This window comes from Electrona antarctica, assembly GCF_951216825.1.
Source record: "Electrona antarctica genome assembly, chromosome: 3".
Taxonomy (NCBI): Eukaryota; Metazoa; Chordata; class Actinopteri; order Myctophiformes; family Myctophidae; genus Electrona; species Electrona antarctica.
Window position 1 is genome coordinate 59514654 of NC_136808.1, and position 20837 is coordinate 59535490.

General features: G+C 39.5%; 1 protein-coding gene across 1 annotated transcript in view; it reads right to left on the bottom strand.

Moving 5' to 3' along the window:
• Positions 1 to 6269: 6269 nt before the first annotated feature.
• Positions 6270 to 20837, bottom strand: part of LOC306920666 (uncharacterized protein) — a 56828-nt gene continuing 42260 nt past the window's right edge. The window contains exons 16-18 of the mRNA XM_079497482.1: positions 10735 to 10828; positions 10551 to 10647; positions 6270 to 8311 (exon numbers count right to left, since the gene is read on the bottom strand). Coding sequence (XP_079353608.1) covers positions 8241 to 8311; positions 10551 to 10647; positions 10735 to 10828 — 262 coding nt within the window. The 3' untranslated portion in view covers positions 6270 to 8240. The remainder of the gene's footprint in view (positions 8312 to 10550; positions 10648 to 10734; positions 10829 to 20837) is intronic.

Here is a 20837-nt window from a genome sequence, read left to right on the forward strand (position 1 = left end):
CTTTTCTTATAATTGGTCCTCACTGATGTTCATGATAAAATAGCGCCATTTTCTTCTACTCAGTCTGTGTCTCATAGGAGGGCTGTGGGCAGTTCAGAAACCCACCAGTGACATCATCGATGGTGAATCCAAGCTAATAGAAACTGCAGGCTTTCTATTCCTGAAAAGTTGCAATGCGAAAATGGAAGCCATCGTTCTCACAATAATGCAAATCTAAATATTATTTATTTTTAAAAAATCTTGTTTTAAAAAGTAATCTGCCTAATGATGATGTCACTGGTGGACGGTTTCTGAGGTGTCCACAGACCAAGTAGAAATAAAGTGGTATTTTATCATGAACATTAGTGAGGGCCAATTATATGAAGATATTGAAATGTGGTGAAGTGGTCTGTCCTTTAAGGACAAAAATACAAAATAAAATAAAGTTTTAACTTCAAACCCTGAGCCCAACCAGGTATTACAGCTGGTATGTTGGGTGAGCTTATAGTGTTTTTTGTTTTTTTGATGTAACACAACTCAAGAACTAAATCAAGTCATTTTGAGGCAGAACCTGGTGGCATGTGGGAAAATTAATTTTCTGGGTTATATTGGTTTAAATAAATGTGAACAGGTAAATTGCACTGTGAGCTATAATAATCTATGAGCTATTAAACAAAGGATAATTAATGTGTTATATATTGACTTTATAAAGTTATCCATGGGTACATTGAGTTTTGATTGATTGATTGAAATATTTATTAACAGTTTGCAGAATTGCAGTACATTTCGAGCACAAACTCAATACAAAGGCTGTTAACTGTGAGTGGACGACCCAATTAAGCATTACACTTGTTTCCAACAGGGTCCACCATGTTCAATTCATCAAAACATTTAGAGACGTACAAATAGACACTTCTATATAGACAAAGAACAGATATGTTCTCTACATTAAATAACAATACATATATTAAGCTCTTTCTTTAACCCTCCAAAATGAAAGTAATTTAAGGCAGTGAGTGGGAAAACAAACAGAACGTATAGTCAGTAGTCACCAGGTCCACCGTCCAGTGTCACTCACCAGTTAGTTAGTCAGTGGCAGCGGTGGCCGAACGGATAGCGGCGCGGTCTTGATACCGGAAGGTTCCTAGTTCGAATCAGCCGTCCGACACGTTAAAAAATTACCACCGCTGAAGTGCCCTTGAACAAGGCATTGAACCACTACGATGAAATGTGTTCTATGAGCAGGGCCTGGCTGGAAACAAGTTCTTGAGCTTAGCCCAGATACCCTGGGTAAATATAGATTTCATTTCATTTCATTTCAGGTGTGTTTGTTCGAACGAAAATAAAAGCCAGTGGGTACCGAGGCTATGTGTTTGCGGACCTGTTGTCCACTTGAGGGCGACAGAGACCGTAGAATAAAAACAGGCATGAGGCTAACAGAGTAATAGATTACTCTGGAGGCTAACAGCCAGGGGCTCTGACAGAGACACAATCGATTCTGATTGGCCAATGAACCGAGGCACGTAGAGTGACGTAGTACGTCCACGAGAAGACGGCCGCAGCGTGTAGACGTTGCCATGGTGACACAGCACTGGTGACGCTGTGTCTTGGTTTTGTTTACAGTCAGTGGCTAGCGCAGTAGCGCTGCAATGCTAACGTTACAATGGCGTGTCCAATAGACGCCTGTTGGCTTTGGTATGTCGCTGCTAGCGTTACCCAACATCAGCCTAACCTCGCTTCACCAGGCTTTCCACCCAACATCAGCCAGACGTTTGGACGTTAATCTGAGTTCCCAGTAGTTTTATTTTTCGCCACTAGGGGCCAGACGTTGATGTGCAACTTTTACATGGGGTTTCTGCTGCACAAGTCTCCCCCTCCCTTTATTCCTTTCCACACTGTACATTTCCCCCCCTTTTCTTACCTTTTTAACTATATATATGTAACCCCTAGAGGGTAGTAGTCCTAAGTGAGACGTATATTTAAGAGTGTTCTGAACAGGCAGCTGACAGGACATCAGTTGTGGGTCCTCACAAACGCCGTAACGTTCATGCTTTGTGAGAGAGGTATGCTCGGCTGCAGACTTGTCATTTGGTCTACACCACACTTGTTGCAGTGCGCTGTAGTGTAGCCTTGGATGTTCCCTGACCAATGTTTGGGATGTGGCTTCCCCAGTACTCTGTGTAGGCAATTAACGTGGAGGAATCTACAGGTGGAGATGCTTGCCTGTATGACACCATTGAGAGACAGTTCAGGTGTTTAGACATAAGAGCTATACCTGATTCAAGTTGAACAAAGGCCCTGTAAAGGACTGTTGTCCCTTTTCCTTCGATTTTAGTTTTGATATGTTTTTGTGAACCACTTCTCCCCATTTTAAATGCCCTCTCAAACACTGCTTTTTTACAATTTTTGATATACAAACAATTAAAGTCTTTTGTACCTTGTTATAAATAAAACTATTGTTATGCTTGTACCATACTCCAGTATCCTGTCCAATCAATTTATTTAGCGGGGTCACATATACACTTACAGTATTATGATTTTCTTTTTTACGGGCCAAAGCCGCCAAAGGAATAAGGATACATCGCATGGTGCGATCTTCAACAGCTGCCTGTTTCTAGTAACAGCAGCACAGCCAGCACTGACTGCGGGGCCAGCGTGCCTGTCACTCAAGACGACCGTGGTTACCATGGCAACCTTTTTGTTGATTGTTTAATTCGGCCTATAAAAGCCGAGTTAACAAAGTTAACAAAGTAGCCGGCAGATTGAAAGCCATGCCTCCACTAATACGTTATGGTCACTCTGAGCTCACCAAGGCACTGCCAAACGAATCCTTCCAAATGGGAAGCCGCAGCACAGCCACTGTTCCTCCTGGTTCCAGTAGTGAGGAGACCAGCAGCAGCACAGCCACTGTTCCTCCTGGTTCCAGTAGTGAGGAGACCAGCAGCACAGCCACGGTTCCTCCTGGTTCCAGTAGTGAGGAGACCAGCAGCAGCACAGCCACTGTTCCTCCTGGTTCCAGTAGTGAGGAGACCAGCAGCAGCACAGCCACTGTTCCTCCTGGTTCCAGTAGTGAGGAGACCAGCAGCACAGCCACTGTTCCTCCTGGTTCCAGTAGTGAGGAGACCAGCAGCACAGCCACTGTTCCTCCTGGTTCCAGTAGTGAGGAGACCAGCAGCAGCACAGCCACTGTTCCTCCTGGTTCCAGTAGTGAGGAGACCAGCAGCACAGCCACGGTTCCTCCTGGTTCCAGTAGTGAGGAGACCAGCAGCAGCACAGCCACTGTTCCTCCTGGTTCCAGTAGTGAGGAGACCAGCCGCAGCACAGCCACTGTTCCTCCTGGTTCCAGTAGTGAGGAAACCAGCAGCAGCACAGCCACTGTTCCTCCTGGTTCCAGTAGTGAGGAAACCAGCAGCAGCACAGCCACTGTTCCTCCTGGTTCCAGTAGTGAGGAAACCAGCAGCAGCACAGCCACTGTTCCTCCTGGTTCCAGTAGTGAGGAGACCAGCAGCAGCACAGCCACTGTTCCTCCTGGTTCCAGTAGTGAGGAGACCAGCAGCAGCACAGCCACTGTTCCTCCTGGTTCCAGTAGTGAGGAGACCAGCAGCAGCACAGCCACTGTTCCTCCTGGTTCCAGTAGTGAGGAGACCAGCAGCAGCACAGCCACTGTTCCTCCTGGTTCCAGTAGTGAGGAGACCAGCAGCACAGCCACTGTTCCTCCTGGTTCCAGTAGTGAGGAGACCAGCAGCAGCACAGCCACTGTTCCTCCTGGTTCCAGTAGTGAGGAGACCAGCAGCACAGCCACTGTTCCTCCTGGTTCCAGTAGTGAGGAGACCAGCAGCAGCACAGCCACTGTTCCTCCTGGTTCCAGTAGTGAGGAGACCAGCAGCACAGCCACTGTTCCTCCTGGTTCCAGTAGTGAGGAGACCAGCAGCAGCACAGCCACTGTTCCTCCTGGTTCCAGTAGTGAGGAGACCAGCAGCACAGCCACGGTTCCTCCTGGTTCCAGTAGTGAGGAGACCAGCAGCAGCACAGCCACGGTTCCTCCTGGTTCCAGTAGTGAGGAGACCAGCAGCAGCACAGCCACTGTTCCTCCTGGTTCCAGTAGTGAGGAGACCAGCAGCAGCACAGCCACTGTTCCTCCTGGTTCCAGTAGTGAGGAGACCAGCAGCACAGCCACGGTTCCTCCTGGTTCCAGTAGTGAGGAGACCAGCAGCAGCACAGCCACTGTTCCTCCTGGTTCCAGTAGTGAGGAGACCAGCAGCAGCACAGCCACTGTTCCTCCTGGTTCCAGTAGTGAGGAGACCAGCAGCAGCACAGCCACTGTTCCTCCTGGTTCCAGTAGTGAGGAGACCAGCAGCACAGCCACTGTTCCTCCTGGTTCCAGTAGTGAGGAGACCAGCAGCAGCACAGCCACTGTTCCTCCTGGTTCCAGTAGTGAGGAGACCAGCAGCACAGCCACTGTTCCTCCTGGTTCCAGTAGTGAGGAGACCAGCAGCAGCACAGCCACTGTTCCTCCTGGTTCCAGTAGTGAGGAGACCAGCAGCACAGCCACTGTTCCTCCTGGTTCCAGTAGTGAGGAGACCAGCAGCAGCACAGCCACTGTTCCTCCTGGTTCCAGTAGTGAGGAGACCAGCAGCACAGCCACTGTTCCTCCTGGTTCCAGTAGTGAGGAGACCAGCAGCAGCACAGCCACTGTTCCTCCTGGTTCCAGTAGTGAGGAGACCAGCGACATGCTGTATGAGAGGCTCCTCCTCGCACAAAAAGAGATCTTTAAAGAGATCATGGATGAAGAGAGGAAGAATGCAGAGATTATGATGATCAGCATGATAACGACCATTACAGACATGGAAGGAGAGAAGAAGATGAGAGAGGCCCAACTCCTGGAAATGGAGAGGAGGTTGGAGGAAGAGGAGAACATGAGAGTCTCTCTCATCTTCCAGCAGCAACAGCACATGGAAAGGAGGTTGGAGGAAATGGAGGAGAGACAGAAAGCAGCCAACCGACAGATTACAGACCTCGAGCAGCAGATACGGAAGGAGAGGAATCAGTGGGCGGAGGAGGGACTCAAAATGACCAGAGACAAAAGAAAACAGAGAAAACTCCTGCAGATCAAAAAGGAGACCCCAACTGGTTATACACAACTCCAAATGATCAGAGACAATCTACACCAGCTGATCAGTGATAAGGAGGACACTCAGACTCCAACAACTCAACTCCAAATGGTCAGAGACAATCTGCACCAACTGATCAGTGAAAAGGAGGAGACTCCAACAACAACTCAACTCCAAATGATCAGAGACAATCTACACCAACTGATCAGTGAAAAGGAGACCCCAACTGGTCATACACAATTCCAAATGGTCAGAGACAATCTACACCAGCTGATCAGTGAAAAGGAGGAGACTCCAACAACAACTCAACTCCAAATGATCAGAGACAAAGGTTGGCCGCAGAGCAGCTGGGCGACGGCGGTGATGACATACGTATAATATCTATGAACAAAACAATCTGGTGAAGACAGCAGAGAGAACACGATTGGACCTTGAAAGGACGGATGATCATGGGGGGTGTCCAAGATTGACTTGCAGGACGACGATCCAAAAGTCTTCCACCTTTGTGCCAGCCCACTGAGCCCAGCTCTCTTCAGAGAGACCTTGTGGAGATCGAGACCCACCCCTGCAAGAAATAATCTCGGCTGCCAAGTAATGAAGGCAGTGGACAACGTAGGTTTTAATGAAAACCTATATGAAATTCCACTGTGAACATTAAGAGAATCAATCAGTGAGATTACGGTGACTTGTATGCATGTTTTGTATGACACAATAACAAGATGAATGGGGAATGTGATTTAAGAACATCATTCCAATGAGGCACACATAATAATAATATCCATGTCCTCCTGGTCAATAAATCTGTTGTTTTTAATAGCACTTTTATATTGGGATAAATCAACGTTTACTTTGATACACGTCAACTTGATTCAATGCTGTATACTATACTATTATTGCATTCTTGCAATTGTTGCATTAATAAATAAGTTAAATAGGACTTGTGCTTTGCATTAATTTCTTATTGATATTTTCCCCAATGTATCTAAAAGTGAGTAATGTTTGTAAAGTAACGCAGATCGCCTTCCTGGGGTCCAGACATCTGCAATTTAAGTGCAAACTTCTTAGTAAGACTTCCAAGCATCATTACATTACGTCACCACTTGAGGGTATCTGGGGAACTTTATTGCAACCACTAAGATTGCAACCCATACGCTACAGATTTCTTCATAAACACAATACTTCTCAATTTCAAAGAAACGTTTATTATAAAGTTTTAAACTTTCTGAACATAAACATTTAAATTTGTAACATTTCAGAACATATACATTTCTTAATACGAAACAGTAAATAATTCTCTTATTGTGCACACGGTAAGTTATTCAGAAAATAAACACTGTATGACTGTAACATCTTTGCCCATGTTCATTCTCATCTCATTAATCTATTTACAAACCTGCATTTTCTTTTTCACTTGAGGCACTTTCTGGAAGAAGACACTCTGGAGATCAATTGAATGCACACTGACACTAGGTAGTGTAGGGTAGTGGAATTACCTTGCTACGATTTATATAACATTACAGTGAGTGAAACAGGTCTCAAAGTCACTCTTTTAGCACAAACAAAAACAAACAAAGCTTATTATACCTATGTGTAACATAGGTATAATAATTCTTTTTTTATTTAGGTCAATTTCATGTTGATTTTATTTGAAGTGAAATGGAAATCTGGACCATTAAATAGTAAAGAAGATATATTAATACATCATGGCATGGTAACTACACACAAATCCAACCTCTACCAAAGTGTCAGTGCGCTTTAAGGTCCAATGTATAAAGTAGAGGCATCACTTGCACTCCACTCTAGCCTTCTTTAGATTCAAGAAATGTTTTTGTCCTTAAGTTGGTCAACTGAGCCCATTACAGAAGGACTGATGTAGTGGGAGACCGATAAACATGCAGGTGTAAATGTATTGTCAAACTTTTTACATTGGTATTGATTGTAAACATCTGGACCACAGTTTTATATGGTGATAACAGCTTATAACATAATCAGTGGATCATTCCTCAGTAATGCAGGTAACACAAACCTAATATTGATATAGGATACTCAATACAATATCACCTGTAAAAGAAAATGGGTGTAAAAGAATATTGGTCACTTTTTGCACTCTCTGAGTTAACCACTTTAAACCTGGCATCCTTTTTTTGGGCATGCGGAAATTGAAAAAAAGAAAAAAAAAAATTTAAAATACAGAAAATATCTGATCCACAAGCTCAAAACAAGCTTTTTGAGCTTGTTGAGCAGGTATTTTAGCTGTTTTAAACCGCTTGAACTTTGAAGGTATAAAATAGGTGGTTAAATTAAACACACAGGATGTTACCGCGGTAGCCTCGAGGTTGCTCATGTTCATTAATACTTCCTAGAAAACCCCACGGTCTCGCTAAACGTCGTCAAAACGACGTTTGTTTTGGTAATAATTGAGCGGCATTCCCCTTTAACACAGGCTGCTGCGACAGGTTCTCAGTCACAAGAAAAAAAGATGCAGAAATTAACCCCCCAAACGTGTCACGTCGTTCTGGGTCACATCTACGTTGGCACAATCTCCTCCACAGATGTCAGAGCTTGCTTGTCAGAGCACGAAGTAGAAGATTCTCAAGGCTGTATATCTTCGCATGAAAGTGTAAGAAGAGGATAGGGGTCGGGGGGGAGTGGTGATAGCTTAATAGTTAAGCTTAATTCATACTCTTATTACATCTACGACAAGCTAATATAACGTTATAACGTTGTCAGCTTGTAGAACTGTACTGGCATGCCGAGTACTTACAGAGTATAAATTAGGCTTAAATACACTAGAGTGGATACGTTTGTGGTCCCAAAACACAGAAACGAGTTAGTATTTTGCACATCCTGGTTCTCTCTCTCTCTCATGTATGGGTTTTCGGTTAAATGCCTGAAATAAGGTCTGTGGTTAACATGGGCTTAAAGAGATAATTTCACTTTCATTTTAAACAAAAACTGGTGTTGATTTGTGATGATTATCTTGCAGAACAAAACCGATCGTCAACATACTCGTCACAGAGCTAAATTTCGTCAATAAAAAAATCCAACGCGAAAATCCCCATTGACCTTTCACCCGAGAGAACCAGGAAGGTGCTACAACTTCCTGCTTCCGACCACAGAAATCCATCATCCCTGACCAACTCTATACCGTTACAAGACAGTAGTGGCCAGATTGGTGGGGGTGGAAGGATGGGTCTCTTTATTCTGGGATATCTTCTCCTCTGAAAGAAACAAAGAAAAAACAACCCATCAATAAACAGCAGTTACAGCAGTGGTTCTCAAACCCTTTTCATGTCAAGGCCCATTTGTTGTTTGGTATTTGAGCCACGGACCACCATTTGATAAGATTCAGCCATCTGAGCCACGGACCCATCTGAGCCACGGACCACCATTTGATAAGATTCAGCCACCCAGACCCATCTGAGCCACGGACCACCATTTGATAAGATTCAGCCACCCAGACCCATCTGAGCCACGGACCACCATTTGATTAGATTCAGCCACCCAGACCCATCTGAGCCACGGACCACCATTTGATTAGATTCAGCCACCCAGACCCATCTGAGCCACGGACCACCATTTGATTAGATTCAGCCACCCAGACCCATCTGAGCCACGGACCACCATTTGATTAGATTCAGCCACCCAGACCCATTTGAGCCACGGACCACCATTTGATTAGATTCAGCCACCCAGACCCATCTGAGCCACGGACCACCATTTGATAAGATTCAGCCACCCAGACCCATCTGAGCCACGGACCACCATTTGATAAGATTCAGCCACCCAGACCCATTTGAGCCACGGACCACCATTTGATTAGATTCAGCCACCCAGACCCATCTGAGCCACGGACCACCATTTGATTAGATTCAGCCACCCAGACCCATCTGAGCCACGGACCACCATTTGATTAGATTCAGCCACCCAGACCCATTTGAGCCACGGACCACCATTTGATTAGATTCAGCCACCCAGACCCATCTGAGCCACGGACCACCATTTGATAAGATTCAGCCACCCAGACCCATCTGAGCCACGGACCACCATTTGATAAGATTCAGCCACCCAGACCCATCTGAGCCACGGAACCACCATTTGATTAGATTCAGCCACCCAGACCCATCTGAGCCACGGACCACCATTTGATTAGATTCAGCCACCCAGACCCATCTGAGCCACGGAACCACCATTTGATTAGATTCAGCCACCCAGACCCATCTGAGCCACGGACCACCATTTGATTAGATTCAGCCACCCAGACCCAAAACTTAGAATATTTTGTTGTCATTGGATAAGATTTTGTCCACAATTCCATGCTAACAATTGAATGCCACATACGAAAAACAGTCTAAGTCCACACTATTGATCCATAATGTATAAATGATAGATAAGGGTTCAGGACAACGAGGTCTTTTCGTGGAGGGGTCAGAATGACATTTATCACTCATATTTATGCATTTCCCTATTATATTGTTATCACTTAATTATGTTTACACAGAGTGATAAGAGAGATCACACACACACACACACACACACACACACACACACACACACACACACACACACACACACACACACACACACACACACACACACACACACACACACACACACACACACACACACACACACACACACACACACACACACGATTTGCTTTATAAGGGCAAAAAGGAGATGAGCATGTATAGTCCTGGCGGACCCCTGCCAATGAGGTATATATGGTTTAACTGTACTCGGTCCGCTGTTTTCCCCTCTATACCAAATTTATTTACCAGCAAATAGCAGATCTTATTGCATAGTGGATCAACGTGTCACAACATGATGTGTAGATCCACCATTTTTGGCAAAGTTCCTCACAGAATAGGGATGCTAAAGGTCAAGTGGTTAACCCATTAAAACCAAGAAAGCATAATTTTAGATTTTAGCTGTGTATATATAGCAACATACGTTTTTCAGTTCGTGCGACGCTGCGAAGCTTGTACATCTGCTATTTTCTAAAGAACTTGGACAAATCTTGAAAGCGTATTTTTTTTTAAACACGAATCTTCTCTTCTGCGGTGTTCCCTGGCACAAAACATTTAGAGATGTGCGGTCCAGTACAAGATATATTTCATTTTGGGGGTCCTCCTTGGGGGTCCTCCTTGGCACGGCAAAGTCTCAGAACCACGGATTTAGAGGGCAGTGTTAACCCATTCTGCGCGGGAACCCCTTTTGGTGTTAGCATTATGTTATGCTTCAGCTATTGAAAAATCGCAGATCTACAAGCTCATAGCGCGCCACGAGTGGCGCGCTATGAGCTTGTAGGTCTGCTATTTTTGAAAAATCGTGAAAATGCGGCACAAATCTTTGAATATATATTCTTTCAGAAGACTTTTTTATTTCGACATCGGGCCTAAATGTGTTAATGGGCTAAGAAGTGGTTGAAGGATAAGGGACACTCGGCCCACTTCTCACCGGGCTGTTCCTCTGTCTGTACAGGACTGTGGTGCTCCTGTTCATCCTCAGGGATGTTGATCTCCCCCAGATCTGTCAGATTCTCCATGCTGGAGCCCTTTACAAAACATCATTTATAAAAACATTACATTATTTATTAACAGGTATTGATAGTGTAAGTAATTGGTAATAATAGAATAATTACCGGTGACTGGGAAAAGCAGTCTTCATCTGAATTGCGAAAGCCTTCTGGTGGCTCCATGAAGATTTCTAACTCCTCACCCTCCTCCTCTTCATCGCTGGTGAGAGACCAAGAACACTCATGTAATAATAATGACAATAATCTACATCTATATCTGTGTGTGTGTGTGTGTGTGTGTGTGTGTGTGTGTGTGTGTGTGTGTGTGTGTGTGTGTGTGTGTGTGTGTGTGTAAATATTTGTGTCCTTGTATTGTATCTCTTATGTGGACATAAATAAATGATTAAGATTAATTTTCTTCCTGCTCCTTTTCTTTTCTGGTATGGATTAATATGTAAAAAATAAGTACAAAGTAAAATGAATATAATCATGTAAAACCATAACTGACTAATAAATATGAAATTAAATGAAAATTAAAACGTGTGTGTGTGTATGTGTCCAGAACAAAATTCCACCCGTCGACTTCAACGTGGCGTGTATAGCCGGACCGGGGGACGGGGGGAGTACGGTGCGGACTAATAAAGTCGGTTGGATCAGCACTTGTCATAAATCTATTTATCTATAAATCGGTCTGTCTGTGGGTCTCTTTTATGCCCATATATGGAGGTCCCTGATATAATTAATATGATGCCATAGATACTTAATTAATCCCAGAAGGGAAATGCAGGTGTCCCATAGCTCATACAGGCAACTCCTCCAATAAGAGTACTATGTTAATGGTTACTGCACTAAATACTTTAACTACTACTGTATGTTAATGAGTACTGCACTAAATACTCCAATAAGAGTACTACTGTATGTTAATGGGTACTGCACTAAATACTACTCCAATAAGAGTACTATGTTAATGGGTACTGCACTAAATACTACTCCAATAGGAGTACTATGTTAATGGGTACTGCACTAAATACTACTCCAATAGGAGTACTATGTTAATGGGTACTGCACTAAATACTACTCCAATAAGAGTACTATGTTAATGGGTACTGCACTAAATACTACTCCAATAGGAGTACTATGTTAATGGGTACTGCACTAAATACTACTCCAATAAGAGTACTATGTTAATGGGTACTGCACTAAATACTACTCCAATAAGAGTACTATGTTAATGGGTACTGCACTAAATACTACTCCAATAAGAGTACTATGTTAATGGGTACTGCACTAAATACTACTCCAATAGGAGTACTATGTTAATGGGTACTGCACTAAATACTACTCCAATAAGAGTACTATGTTAATGGGTACTGCACTAAATACTACTCCAATAAGAGTACTATGTTAATGGGTACTGCACTAAATACTACTCCAATAAGAGTACTATGTTAATGAGTACTGCACTAAATACTTTAACTACTACTGTATGTTAATGAGTACTGCACTAAATACTACTCCAATAAGAGTACTATGTTAATGGGTACTGCACTAAATACTACTCCAATAGGAGTACTATGTTAATGGGTACTGCACTAAATACTACTCCAATAAGAGTACTATGTTAATGGGTACTGCACTAAATACTACTCCAATAAGAGTACTATGTTAATGGGTACTGCACTAAATACTACTCCAATAAGAGTACTATGTTAATGGGTACTGCACTAAATACTACTCCAATAAGAGTACTATGTTAATGGGTACTGCACTAAATACTCCTCCAATAAGAGTACTATGTTAATGGGTACTGCACTAAATACTACTCCAATAGGAGTACTATGTTAATGGGTACTGCACTAAATACTACTCCAATAAGAGTACTATGTTAATGGGTACTGCACTAAATACTACTCCAATAAGAGTACTATGTTAATGGGTACTGCACTAAATACTACTCCAATAAGAGTACTATGTTAATGGGTACTGCACTAAATACTACTCCAATAAGAGTACTATGTTAATGGGTACTGCACTAAATACTACTCCAATAGGAGTACTATGTTAATGGGTACTGCACTAAATACTACTCCAATAAGAGTACTATGTTAATGGGTACTGCACTAAATACTACTCCAATAAGAGTACTATGTTAATGGGTACTGCACTAAATACTACTCCAATAAGAGTACTATGTTAATGGGTACTGCACTAAATACTACTCCAATAAGAGTACTATGTTAATGGGTACTGCACTAAATACTACTCCAATAAGAGTACTATGTTAATGGGTACTGCACTAAATACTACTCCAATAAGAGTACTATGTTAATGGGTACTGCACTAAATACTACTCCAATAGGAGTACTATGTTAATGGGTACTGCACTAAATACTACTCCAATAAGAGTACTATGTTAATGGGTACTGCACTAAATACTACTCCAATAAGAGTACTATGTTAATGGGTACTGCACTAAATACTACTCCAATAAGAGTACTATGTTAATGGGTACTGCACTAAATACTACTCCAATAAGAGTACTATGTTAATGGGTACTGCACTAAATACTACTCCAATAAGAGTACTATGTTAATGGGTACTGCACTAAATACTACTCCAATAAGAGTACTATGTTAATGGGTACTGCACTAAATACTCCTCCAATAAGAGTACTATGTTAATGGGTACTGCACTAAATACTACTCCAATAAGAGTACTATGTTAATGGGTACTGCACTAAATACTACTCCAATAGGAGTACTATGTTAATGGGTACTGCACTAAATACTACTCCAATAGGAGTACTATGTTAATGGGTACTGCACTAAATACTACTCCAATAAGAGTACTATGTTAATGGGTACTGCACTAAATACTCCTCCAATAAGAGTACTATGTTAATGGGTACTGCACTAAATACTACTCCAATAAGAGTACTATGTTAATGGGTACTGCACTAAATACTACTCCAATAAGAGTACTATGTTAATGGGTACTGCACTAAATACTCCTCCAATAAGAGTACTATGTTAATGGGTACTGCACTAAATACTACTCCAATAAGAGTACTATGTTAATGGGTACTGCACTAAATACTCCTCCAATAAGAGTACTATGTTAATGGGTACTGCACTAAATACTACTCCAATAAGAGTACTATGTTAATGGGTACTGCACTAAATACTACTCCAATAAGAGTACTATGTTAATGGGTACTGCACTAAATACTACTCCAATAAGAGTACTATGTTAATGGGTACTGCACTAAATACTACTCCAATAAGAGTACTATGTTAATGGGTACTGCACTAAATACTTTAACTACTACTGTATGTTAATGAGTACTGCACTAAATACTCCAATAAGAGTACTACTGTATGTTAATGGGTACTGCACTAAATACTACTCCAATAAGAGTACTATGTTAATGGGTACTGCACTAAATACTACTCCAATAAGAGTACTATGTTAATGGGTACTGCACTAAATACTACTCCAATAAGAGTACTATGTTAATGGGTACTGCACTAAATACTACTCCAATAAGAGTACTATGTTAATGGGTACTGCACTAAATACTACTCCAATAAGAGTACTATGTTAATGAGTACTGCACTAAATACTTTAACTACTACTGTATGTTAATGAGTACTGCACTAAATACTCCAATAAGAGTACTACTGTATGTTAATGGGTACTGCACTAAATACTACTCCAATAAGAGTACTATGTTAATGGGTACTGCACTAAATACTACTCCAATAAGAGTACTATGTTAATGGGTACTGCACTAAATACTACTCCAATAAGAGTACTATGTTAATGGGTACTGCACTAAATACTTTAACTACTACTGTATGTTAATGAGTACTGCACTAAATACTCCAATAAGAGTACTACTGTATGTTAATGGGTACTGCACTAAATACTACTCCAATAAGAGTACTATGTTAATGGGTACTGCACTAAATACTACTCCAATAAGAGTACTATGTTAATGGGTACTGCACTAAATACTACTCCAATAAGAGTACTATGTTAATGGGTACTGCACTAAATACTACTCCAATAAGAGTACTATGTTAATGGGTACTGCACTAAATACTCCTCCAATAAGAGTACTATGTTAATGGGTACTGCACTAAATACTACTCCAATAAGAGTACTATGTTAATGGGTACTGCACTAAATACTACTCCAATAAGAGTACTATGTTAATGGGTACTGCACTAAATACTACTCCAATAAGAGTACTATGTTAATGGGTACTGCACTAAATACTACTCCAATAAGAGTACTATGTTAATGGGTACTGCACTAAATACTACTCCAATAAGAGTACTATGTTAATGGGTACTGCACTAAATACTACTCCAATAGGAGTACTATGTTAATGGGTACTGCACTAAATACTCCTCCAATAAGAGTACTATGTTAATGGGTACTGCACTAAATACTACTCCAATAAGAGTACTATGTTAATGGGTACTGCACTAAATACTACTCCAATAAGAGTACTATGTTAATGGGTACTGCACTAAATACTACTCCAATAAGAGTACTATGTTAATGGGTACTGCACTAAATACTCCTCCAATAAGAGTACTATGTTAATGGGTACTGCACTAAATACTACTCCAATAAGAGTACTATGTTAATGGGTACTGCACTAAATACTACTCCAATAAGAGTACTATGTTAATGGGTACTGCACTAAATACTCCTCCAATAAGAGTACTATGTTAATGGGTACTGCACTAAATACTACTCCAATAAGAGTACTATGTTAATGGGTACTGCACTAAATACTACTCCAATAGGAGTACTATGTTAATGGGTACTGCACTAAATACTACTCCAATAAGAGTACTATGTTAATGGGTACTGCACTAAATACTACTCCAATAAGAGTACTATGTTAATGGGTACTGCACTAAATACTACTCCAATAAGAGTACTATGTTAATGGGTACTGCACTAAATACTACTCCAATAAGAGTACTATGTTAATGGGTACTGCACTAAATACTACTCCAATAGGAGTACTATGTTAATGGGTACTGCACTAAATACTACTCCAATAAGAGTACTATGTTAATGGGTACTGCACTAAATACTCCTCCAATAAGAGTACTATGTTAATGGGTACTGCACTAAATACTACTCCAATAGGAGTACTATGTTAATGGGTACTGCACTAAATACTACTCCAATAGGAGTACTATGTTAATGGGTACTGCACTAAATACTCCTCCAATAAGAGTACTATGTTAATGGGTACTGCACTAAATACTACTCCAATAGGAGTACTATGTTAATGGGTACTGCACTAAATACTACTCCAATAAGAGTACTATGTTAATGGGTACTGCACTAAATACTACTCCAATAAGAGTACTATGTTAATGGGTACTGCACTAAATACTACTCCAATAAGAGTACTATGTTAATGGGTACTGCACTAAATACTCCTCCAATAAGAGTACTATGTTAATGGGTACTGCACTAAATACTACTCCAATAGGAGTACTATGTTAATGGGTACTGCACTAAATACTACTCCAATAAGAGTACTATGTTAATGGGTACTGCACTAAATACTACTCCAATAAGAGTACTATGTTAATGGGTACTGCACTAAATACTACTCCAATAAGAGTACTATGTTAATGGGTACTGCACTAAATACTACTCCAATAAGAGTACTATGTTAATGGGTACTGCACTAAATACTACTCCAATAAGAGTACTATGTTAATGGGTACTGCACTAAATACTACTCCAATAGGAGTACTATGTTAATGGGTACTGCACTAAATACTACTCCAATAAGAGTACTATGTTAATGGGTACTGCACTAAATACTACTCCAATAAGAGTACTATGTTAATGAGTACTGCACTAAATACTACTCCAATAAGAGTACTATGTTAATGGGTACTGCACTAAATACTACTCCAATAAGAGTACTATGTTAATGAGTACTGCACTAAATACTACTCCAATAAGAGTACTATGTTAATGGGTACTGCACTAAATACTCCTCCAATAAGAGTACTATGTTAATGGGTACTGCACTAAATACTACTCCAATAAGAGTACTATGTTAATGAGTACTGCACTAAATACTACTCCAATAAGAGTACTATGTTAATGGGTACTGCACTAAATACTACTCCAATAAGAGTACTATGTTAATGGGTACTGCACTAAATACTACTCCAATAAGAGTACTATGTTAATGGGTACTGCACTAAATACTACTCCAATAAGAGTACTATGTTAATGGGTACTGCACTAAATACTACTCCAATAAGAGTACTATGTTAATGGGTACTGCACTAAATACTACTCCAATAAGAGTACTATGTTAATGGGTACTGCACTAAATACTACTCCAATAAGAGTACTATGTTAATGAGTACTGCACTAAATACTCCTCCAATAAGAGTACTATGTTAATGGGTACTGCACTAAATACTACTCCAATAAGAGTACTATGTTAATGAGTACTGCACTAAATACTACTCCAATAAGAGTACTATGTTAATGGGTACTGCACTAAATACTCCTCCAATAAGAGTACTATGTTAATGGGTACTGCACTAAATACTCCTCCAATAAGAGTACTATGTTAATGGGTACTGCACTAAATACTACTCCAATAAGAGTACTATGTTAATGGGTACTGCACTAAATACTACTCCAATAAGAGTACTATGTTAATGGGTACTGCACTAAATACTACTCCAATAAGAGTACTATGTTAATGAGTACTGCACTAAATACTACTCCAATAAGAGTACTATGTTAATGGGTACTGCACTAAATACTACTCCAATAAGAGTACTATGTTAATGAGTACTGCACTAAATACTTTAACTACTACTGTATGTTAATGAGTACTGCACTAAATACTCCAATAAGAGTACTACTGTATGTTAATGGGTACTGCACTAAATACTACTCCAATAAGAGTACTATGTTAATGGGTACTGCACTAAATACTACTCCAATAAGAGTACTATGTTAATGGGTACTGCACTAAATACTACTCCAATAAGAGTACTATGTTAATGAGTACTGCACTAAATACTTTAACTACTACTGTATGTTAATGAGTACTGCACTAAATACTCCAATAAGAGTACTACTGTATGTTAATGGGTACTGCACTAAATACTACTCCAATAAGAGTACTATGTTAATGGGTACTGCACTAAATACTTTAACTACTACTGTATGTTAATGAGTACTGCACTAAATACTTTAACTACTACTGTATGTTAATGGGTACTGCACTAAATACTTTAACTACTACTGTATGTTAATGGGTACTGCACTAAATACTTTAACTACTACTGTATGTTAATGGGTACTGCACTAAATACTTTAACTACTACTGTATGTTAATGGGTACTGCACTAAATACTTTAACTACTACTGTATGTTAATGGGTACTGCACTAAATACTTTAACTACTACTGTATGTTAATGGGTACTGCACTAAATACTTTAACTACTACTGTATGTTAATGGGTACTGCACTAAATACTTTAACTACTACTGTATGTTAATGGGTACTGCACTAAATACTACTGTATGTTAATGGGTACTGCACTAAATACTTTAACTACTACTGTATGTTAATGGGTACTGCACTAAATACTTTAACTACTACTGTATGTTAATGGGTACTGCACTAAATACTTTAACTACTACTGTATGTTAATGGGTACTGCACTAAATACTTTAACTACTACTGTATGTTAATGGGTACTGCACTAAATACTACTGTATGTTAATGGGTACTGCACTAAATACTTTAACTACTACTGTATGTTAATGGGTACTGCACTAAATACTTTAACTACTACTGTATGTTAATGGGTACTGCACTAAATACTTTAACTACTACTGTATGTTAATGGGTACTGCACTAAATACTTTAACTACTACTGTATGTTAATGGGTACTGCACTAAATACTTTGACTACTACTGTATGTTAATGGCTACTGCACTAAATACTTTAACTACTACTGTATGTTAATGGGTACTGCACTAAATACTTTAACTACTACTGTATGTTAATGGATACTGCACTAAATACTTTGACTACTACTGTATGTTAATGGGTACTGCACTAAATACTTTAACTACTACTGTATGTTAATGGATACTGCACTAAATACTTTAACTACTACTGTATGTTAATGGGTACTGCACTAAATACTACTGTATGTTAATGGATACTGCACTAAATACTTTAACTACTACTGTATGTTAATGGGTACTGCACTAAATACTTTAACTACTACTGTATGTTAATGGGTACTGCACTAAATACTACTGTATGTTAATGGATACTGCACTAAATACTTTAACTACTACTGTATGTTAATGGATACTGCACTAAATACTTTAACTACTACTGTATGTTAATGGATACTGCACTAAATACTTTAACTACTACTGTATGTTAATGGATACTGCACTAAATACTTTAACTACTACTGTATGTTAATGGGTACTGCACTAAATACTTTGACTACTACTGTATGTTAATGGGTACTGCACTAAATACTTTAACTACTACTGTATGTTAATGGATACTGCACTAAATACTTTAACTACTACTGTATGTTAATGGGTACTGCACTAAATACTACTGTATGTTAATGGATACTGCACTAAATACTTTAACTACTACTGTATGTTAATGGGTACTGCACTAAATACTTTAACTACTACTGTATGTTAATGGGTACTGCACTAAATACTTTAACTACTACTGTATGTTAATGGGTACTGCACTAAATACTTTAACTACTACTGTATGTTAATGGATACTGCACTAAATACTTTAACTACTACTGTATGTTAATGGGTACTGCACTAAATACTTTAACTACTACTGTATGTTAATGGGTACTGCACTAAATACTACTGTATGTTAATGGGTACTGCACTAAATACTTTAACTACTACTGTATGTTAATGGGTACTGCACTAAATACTTTAACTACTACTGTATGTTAATGGGTACTGCACTAAATACTACTGTATGTTAATGGGTACTGCACTAAATACTACTCCAATAAGAGTACTATGTTAATGGGTACTGCACTAAATACTTTAACTACTACTGTATGTTAATGAGTACTGCACTAAATACTCCAATAAGAGTACTACTGTATGTTAATGGGTACTGCACTAAATACTACTCAATAAGAGTACTATGTTAATGGGTACTGCACTAAATACTTTAACTACTACTGTATGTTAATGAGTACTGCACTAAATACTTTAACTACTACTGTATGTTAATGGGTACTGCACTAAATACTTTAACTACTACTGTATGTTAATGGGTACTGCACTAAATACTTTAACTACTACTGTATGTTAATGGGTACTGCACTAAATACTTTAACTACTACTGTATGTTAATGGGTACTGCACTAAATACTTTAACTACTACTGTATGTTAATGGGTACTGCACTAAATACTTTAACTACTACTGTATGTTAATGGGTACTGCACTAAATACTTTAACTACTACTGTATGTTAATGGGTACTGCACTAAATACTACTGTATGTTAATGGGTACTGCACTAAATACTTTAACTACTACTGTATGTTAATGGGTACTGCACTAAATACTTTAACTACTACTGTATGTTAATGGGTACTGCACTAAATACTTTAACTACTACTGTATGTTAATGGGTACTGCACTAAATACTTTAACTACTACTGTATGTTAATGGGTACTGCACTAAATACTACTGTATGTTAATGGGTACTGCACTAAATACTTTAACTACTACTGTATGTTAATGGGTACTGCACTAAATACTTTAACTACTACTGTATGTTAATGGGTACTGCACTAAATACTTTAACTACTACTGTATGTTAATGGGTACTGCACTAAATACTTTAACTACTACTGTATGTTAATGGGTACTGCACTAAATACTTTGACTACTACTGTATGTTAATGGCTACTGCACTAAATACTTTAACTACTACTGTATGTTAATGGGTACTGCACTAAATACTTTAACTACTACTGTATGTTAATGGATACTGCACTAAATACTTTGACTACTACTGTATGTTAATGGGTACTGCACTAAATACTTTAACTACTACTGTATGTTAATGGATACTGCACTAAATACTTTAACTACTACTGTATGTTAATGGGTACTGCACTAAAT